A 6,322-nucleotide genomic window follows, 5' to 3' on the forward strand; every position below is an offset into this window, starting at 1 on the left:
CGGGAGCGGAGGTGGGAGAGAGGGGAAGGCTGCGCGTGCGCGTGGTGCAGCGGCGGCGGCGGCGCGTGGGGTGGCTGCGTCGTCAGGGAAGCGGCCGGCGGTAGCGGCGGAGGTGAAGGGCGGGTGGGAGCGGGTGCGGGCCGGAGCCCGTGGGAGCGGCGGGACCTGCCGGCCGGGAGCCGCCCCGCTCGTTCAGCCCCCCCGGCCGCCCTCAGGGGCGGGTTGGGGCTTGTCTCCCGCTGCCCAGGCCGCCTTTCGCAAGGCCGCGGCTCGCCTCCGGCGGCGGCGGCGGAGGGGCCGGTAGTCGGCTGCAGCCGCTGGAGGAGCTCGGCGGGGCTGGCGAGGGGCAGAGCTGCCCTGTGACTGCTCTCAGGGCTGAGGGGAGGGGACGGGAGTGTATAATTTTTACAGCTCGGCGCCACACCTGAGCGGGCCCTGCTACCCCGGCCTGGCCCTGCGCGCCTCGCTCCCAGCCCCGGCCGCTCGGCCTAATAGGCGGGCAGCGCTGCTGGTCCTGGGAGGCGAGTTGTCTCGAAGGATCGCTGAGCTCAACTAAGGCGTTGTTTCTTTCTCTTTCAGGTTCCCTTTGTTTACGCACGTAGCCCAAAGCAAGGGTTGTTCTTGTCACCTCTTCCTTTCAGTGCTTGTAAGAGAAGTGAGAAGATGGTGAATGTTCTGAAAGGTGTTCTGATTGAATGGTTAGTAACAGAACTTACTGTTTCTTGCTGTGTCGAAGTCTACTTATTTCTTTAGGGCTGGAAATATCCTAAGTAACTTCGGAGTCTAGACTGAAAAAAAAAAAAAAAAAGGAATTGTTGTGAGGAGGGGTGTTGCTGAACAAACAGGCAAAAGAAAAATGCAGCCTTTAGGGGAAGAAGGAGAAGAGGCAGTTGTAGGTAATCCTAATTCCAAACTGCTCTTTTTTCTTTTCAAGATACTGTTTTCCACTTTTGCTTCACCATTAGATGTTCCCTCTTAGTTTTTATATTGCTAAGCTCTGCTATAACAAAAAGTCTGTCTTCTCAAATTTGGCTCCATGCTAGTACATTGACAAACCTTCTGAAGCACAAGAAATTGCCTGCATGCAGCTGAATATGTAAAGCTGACCAGAGGAGAATTCTTGACTGACAAGGCAAGAAGTTCTAAAATCTCAAGCAGTTAGCAAAATATTTTATTCTGCACCTTATGTGTTTATTTTACACATGCCTAAAGATTTGTGTGTTTTTATTCAGCCCGATGGCCACATCCCACTTAGTATTAGCATGGAACTTAATCATTCTCCCTGGAAGGGAAGGGAATTTTCTGTCTGATAACAAATCTACGGCATTTGTTATGCCATCACATGGTTTCAACAGCACCCTGGGAAACTGACCTTTGAGTTTGTTTTGCTAGCTCTTGGTGGTTTGGTTTTGTTTGTTTGTTTTCTCCCCACCTTTGCATAAGGGTAGCCCATGACTGAGCACAAAATTCCATCCTAGGAGAAGATGCAGATTTACTATAAACCTGTCCCCTTGTTTACACTTTAGATACAAGTTTTTTAAAACCCAATTTTCTGAGGATGTTTAAGATACCAAATGGACAGGGAGTGGAAAAAAAATAGACAGTTGTGAACGTGTAAATCGTGCAAATAAAACAGTGAAATGTTGTGCAGGTCTCTCTTTCCATATTTTTCCAATAAATAGCTAAGCTTTTCTGAAGACAACATATCAAGGATTATAATCTTCAAGTACTGTAATGAGATCAGTGTTTCTGCTGTGACATACATCTGCTGGCACTGATTACAGCTCTGTGTGTGTTGATTGTATGAAAACCAGTCTCTGGACACTGTCTAACATCATATAAGCTGGTTATGCCAGCTAGGACAAAAGCTCGTGCCATCTAATACGACTAATGCAACTCGCTCACTAAGGTCCAGTTGAATAGAACAACCAAAAAATAAACCTCCCTGCACCCATCCAAAAGGGGATGTGGAAGAATGCTGGGAACCACATACTTCTGCTATCTGATTTTTCTCAGCTCCTCTGTTTCTCCTTTGTTTCTCTTCTTACGTGCCAGAGCACATAAATAGTGGCTCTTCTAAAGAAGATGCCACTTCCAGACTTTTCCATTCTCCTTTCCTCAAAATTACTTTGTACTTTGAAAACTTGTCTTACTCTAGTCATGCTTCTGCAGGTTTGAGGCTAATAGTAAAGATTGTTTTTTGAGTCGCTGGATGGGGGGCAGGGGAAGGGTTTGGTTTCATAGTGCATGTCTTTGCACCGTATATTGCTTTTAGGTAAGGGAGAATTGGTCCTCCTACTGCATTTAAGAGAGAGAAGATTAGCCAAAGAATTCTTTTAAGATTTACTATGTTATTAAGAATTCCTTTAGGAACAACTATGTTCATAATTTTGAAAGTGTCCTGAGCTACCTGATTCCAAATTTCTGTATTTCTAGTGCATATTCTTTACTAGTTGTTGTAATCCACTCTGTGTTACCAAAGAGCATGTTTTTCCCATTTTGTAAAAACTAGTATCAGAATAATATTGCCCGAATTCTTCAAAACTTCAGTGGATCAAAGAGCTTATATTTTGAAGCCACTTTATCTAGTTGCTTAGTACAATGCGGCTGTTTCAGTTGCCTGTAATTTCCATACTTCCAAAATGTTTTCTTCTAAACACTTAAATTTAAACTTACAAGCTGACATCATGAAAAAGAAGAGTCTGTTCAGTTATGGTGTGATAAATTTACAATTCATACATGACTACTTTTTCTCTGTGCTATACTACTTTGAGTGAGGTCTATGTTCTCTTGGGTTTTGGTTACCTTTAAACAAAAATATGCTTTAAGAAAACATGTTTTTGTGGTGCTATTTCTGAAGATAGAAAAGTGAGTTCAAACTTGCCTTATTAAGGGTTGTTTTGGGGTTTTTTTTTAAGCTACTTTAACAGCAGCATGGGGCACTTCTTTGCCAATTAAGTAGCCAGTTCTTCTCTTTAGACTTCGTTTATTTTTATCTCTAAAGTAACCCAAGCAATTACTATTGTGAAAGAAACAACTTTTTGAAAAGCTTCATAAACTTTCTTTAAATTGTGAGCAACTCTTGAAATTAATATTATCTCCCAGGGAAGTTTGGGAGTGTCTTTGAAGGGTGGGGGTTTTTTGTTTGCTTTTAACTGTATCTTATTACAGTGAGGTGGGATCTGATGTGTGTTTGTCTCTACAGTGACCCAGCAATGAAGCAGTTTCTGCTCTACTTGGATGAGTCAAACGCATTGGGAAAGAAGTTCATCATACAAGACCTGGATGAAACTCATGTCTTTGTATTAGCTGAGTTGGTTAACTTCCTTCAGGAGAGAGTGGGCGAGTTAATGGACCAGAACTCTTTTCCTATTACTCAGAAGTAAAAAGACTAGAGAAATGAGATTACTGCGAGTTTTGGAATAGTGAATTTCAATAGCTTGGGTTATTACTGTTTTAATAGATACACTGTGGTTAATATGTTGTACATGGAAGTGGCTACTCTAGAACATGGATCATTTTCATAGGCAAAATACTCTTGAATTGGATTTTATTTCTCATTTTGAAAGATTATGGTATCTTTATTAAAATCCTTAAAATGATATGCTTGAAGACTTGCCTAGAGAATTTTAGATGCGTGCTCTCTGTTCTTCCTTTAGGATTTATTTTCTTGCAAGATTGTATGACCCAAAAATTAGAGTAGTGTTTCTGTATTGGAATGCTATATGAACTCCTCTGATGTGTTACATTCCTGTGGAATTGATTAAATATGGTTATAGTGTGACTGATAGAATGTAAAGAATGTCTGTTAAAAGTATGATCTGTGCTTGATGGAACATCTCCATAAGTTGAAGGCATGGTCAGATACCGCTTTAACTTAATGGGTTTTAGACACCAATATGAAAGTTGGTGTGAGTTTTGTTTTGTGGGGTGTTTTTCTGTTGTTTTTTGTTTGGTTCCCCCCCCCCGACACACACATTTTACAGATGCCTCATGCTACTTGCCTACTTTTACCAAGGCTATGCTTTCTGTGGTGTTCTGGGTTTAGAGAGTGATGGTGGGGGGGTCTAGGAGTTTGGAGGAGGGGGACACACAACAGAATCCATTACCCCAGATCATCACATTTTAATTGTAAACTGATTACTTGCATATCAACAATAGCAAGTTAAAGGGGTAACATAAATGGGAGACCAATCCTTTACATATAATTGCTTGTATTTTTCCACTGAAGCTGATACCTAGTCACAGTAAGCTATGTGATCAGGAAGGGGAAATAAAGACTTGGTTGTTCTACCTGTGAAGAAGAAAGCTGGTTTGAGGTGGTTTTTGGAAAGGGGGAGGGGTGTTTGTGGTTTTTTTTTCTTCCCCTGTTGCACCTTGCTGCAAACAAAAAACCTCATAGTTCCATAGTTGGGTTTTGGGTTTGGGGTTTTTTTTTTGTTTTGTTTTTGGATTTTTGTTGGCTTTTTTTTACACTGCATTTGTAACTCACTATTGCAAACACTGGCTTATTTAGTAAGTCAGCTAGTGCATGATAAAACCTGTGAAGATTTCTGTCTACAAATATGGCAGATACAGATTACAGAAACAAGAAGAATAACATGTATTACCTTTTCTTTTATCCCATGTCCTACTCAAAATAGTTGAATTTATTGGGTCTATAAGTAATCATTATAAATGAAAGACTTCTAGGATATTACTTCAAAGGGAAGCTTGGTTTTCAGAGCTGTTTGTGTACATGAGAAGCTGTCTTTTTATCTTTGGGGGGAAAAACAACTGTAAATAGAAAGGCTTTTATAAAGAACAGGTTTCTTTACTGACTCTCCCACCGTTGCTTTTTTTTCTTGTCCAGTAGATATCAGATTAGTTGGTGGTTTTGGTTTGTTTTTTTTTTTTCCCCAGGAATAGGGAAGCTTCAGGAGGAAGTTTCATTAGATGTTTCTAATCAAAAAGCTGTCCAAAGAAAGTTCTGCAGAATTGCATATATTCCGGCTCATGTGGATGAGTAAATAGCTCTGTGGAACTTAGCTTTGTGTAGTTTCTGGTACCCCCGCTTCTCTCTGAGCGTATAGAGCAATAGGGTTTGGTCCAAGTTGTTTCATCTCTTTCTTTTACAAGTTGATACTTCCCCGGTCATGTAGATCAAGAACCAGCTACATATCTTCACTTGAAATAAAGTTGAAATCTTCTGTGAATGGTTTATGATTCCTTACCTGTTTCTTGAGATTGGTCAAATGTTGACCTCATAACTGTTAATTTTGTGAAAAATTATTGGATGCTCATTTAATGGCAGGATAGCTTAATGCAATTTATTTAAGTGTGTCTTATCCTTTCTTTGGAATCTGAGTTTATTTTCCATCCAGATTTTGACGAAAGGTAAGTGATCCTTCACCCTCTCTTCAAGTGACAGTATTTGAGAAGTCATGCTAGAATTACAGCTGTTAAACTTCTATTTAGCATGTCTAGTGCTACATTTCTATTGTGATTTTCCTTTTAAGTCTATGGTAAACTTCTTGCAGTTCTTGTCTTTTTCTCCTGGTTAATTGTACAGCTTTATTGTTGCATTACCTGTGTTTTAGCTTATATTTCAGTGATAAATGGCTTATGTAATACAGAGGGATAGACGTTCCAAACTGTATAAACTAAACAGTTAGGCATTCATTCTTATACTCTTTACTCTCAGTCTTTTTTGAGCAAACATGTTTATGGATTTCAGCTTCTAAACCTCTCAAGACAGATCCTTCCTGCAATCTAACCAGGCCTAGCTGATTCTATGCTGGAAGAATAAACAAAAGATACAAAGAAGCAAATTGGTGTCTCCTTATGGGGTTGAAGGAGCCGAGTTCTTTGTAGTTTGTTGGGAAAAAAGGGTGTTGAATCATGTAGTATGGTGAAGGAAATCCAATGAGGAAGCTTTTAGAATTTGAGTATGTATATGTATTAAAAAAAGCCAAAACACTCAAGGGTTTCTGGAGTTGAATAAACTTGGATCCCAGAAAGCTTTTTTTTTTTTAAGTGCATATAATCCCGTTTTTAAAAAAACATGTGTGTGTGTGTATATATATGTATTGCCCAGATGGGAGAAAAGTAGTTACTAACTTTCAAAATATCAAGACATTTTGTGACAGTTAACATTTACACTTACAGATTTTAAATGTTTTTGCTGGCTTTCATTTAGATGTGAAATATTATTAGTGAATGGTGCTCAGAATGAAACATTGTGTTAAGAATACCTTTTTTTTTTAAAGGCTGGAAGCATTTGAGAATAAAAGGTTAAGGAGATCTTTTTAAATATATACATGTTTTGCTAATAGAGTTGATA

The 6,322-nt window shown here is 39.8% G+C and overlaps 1 protein-coding gene across 1 annotated transcript; it reads left to right on the forward strand.

Annotated features, from left to right (window-relative positions):
* The first annotated feature begins 65 nt into the window (after nt 1-65).
* Nucleotides 66-3,959, forward strand: GTF2H5 (general transcription factor IIH subunit 5). The gene is made up of 3 exons (XM_075707425.1): nt 66-112; nt 580-698; nt 3,206-3,959. The coding sequence occupies exons 2-3, from the start codon at nt 664-666 to the stop codon at nt 3,384-3,386; spliced, it is 216 nt and encodes a 71-aa protein (XP_075563540.1). The 5' UTR covers nt 66-112; nt 580-663; the 3' UTR covers nt 3,387-3,959.
* The last annotated feature ends 2,363 nt before the right edge of the window (nt 3,960-6,322 follow it).

Source organism: Pelecanus crispus, chromosome 3 (assembly GCF_030463565.1).
Source record: "Pelecanus crispus isolate bPelCri1 chromosome 3, bPelCri1.pri, whole genome shotgun sequence".
Classification (NCBI taxonomy): domain Eukaryota; kingdom Metazoa; phylum Chordata; class Aves; order Pelecaniformes; family Pelecanidae; genus Pelecanus; species Pelecanus crispus.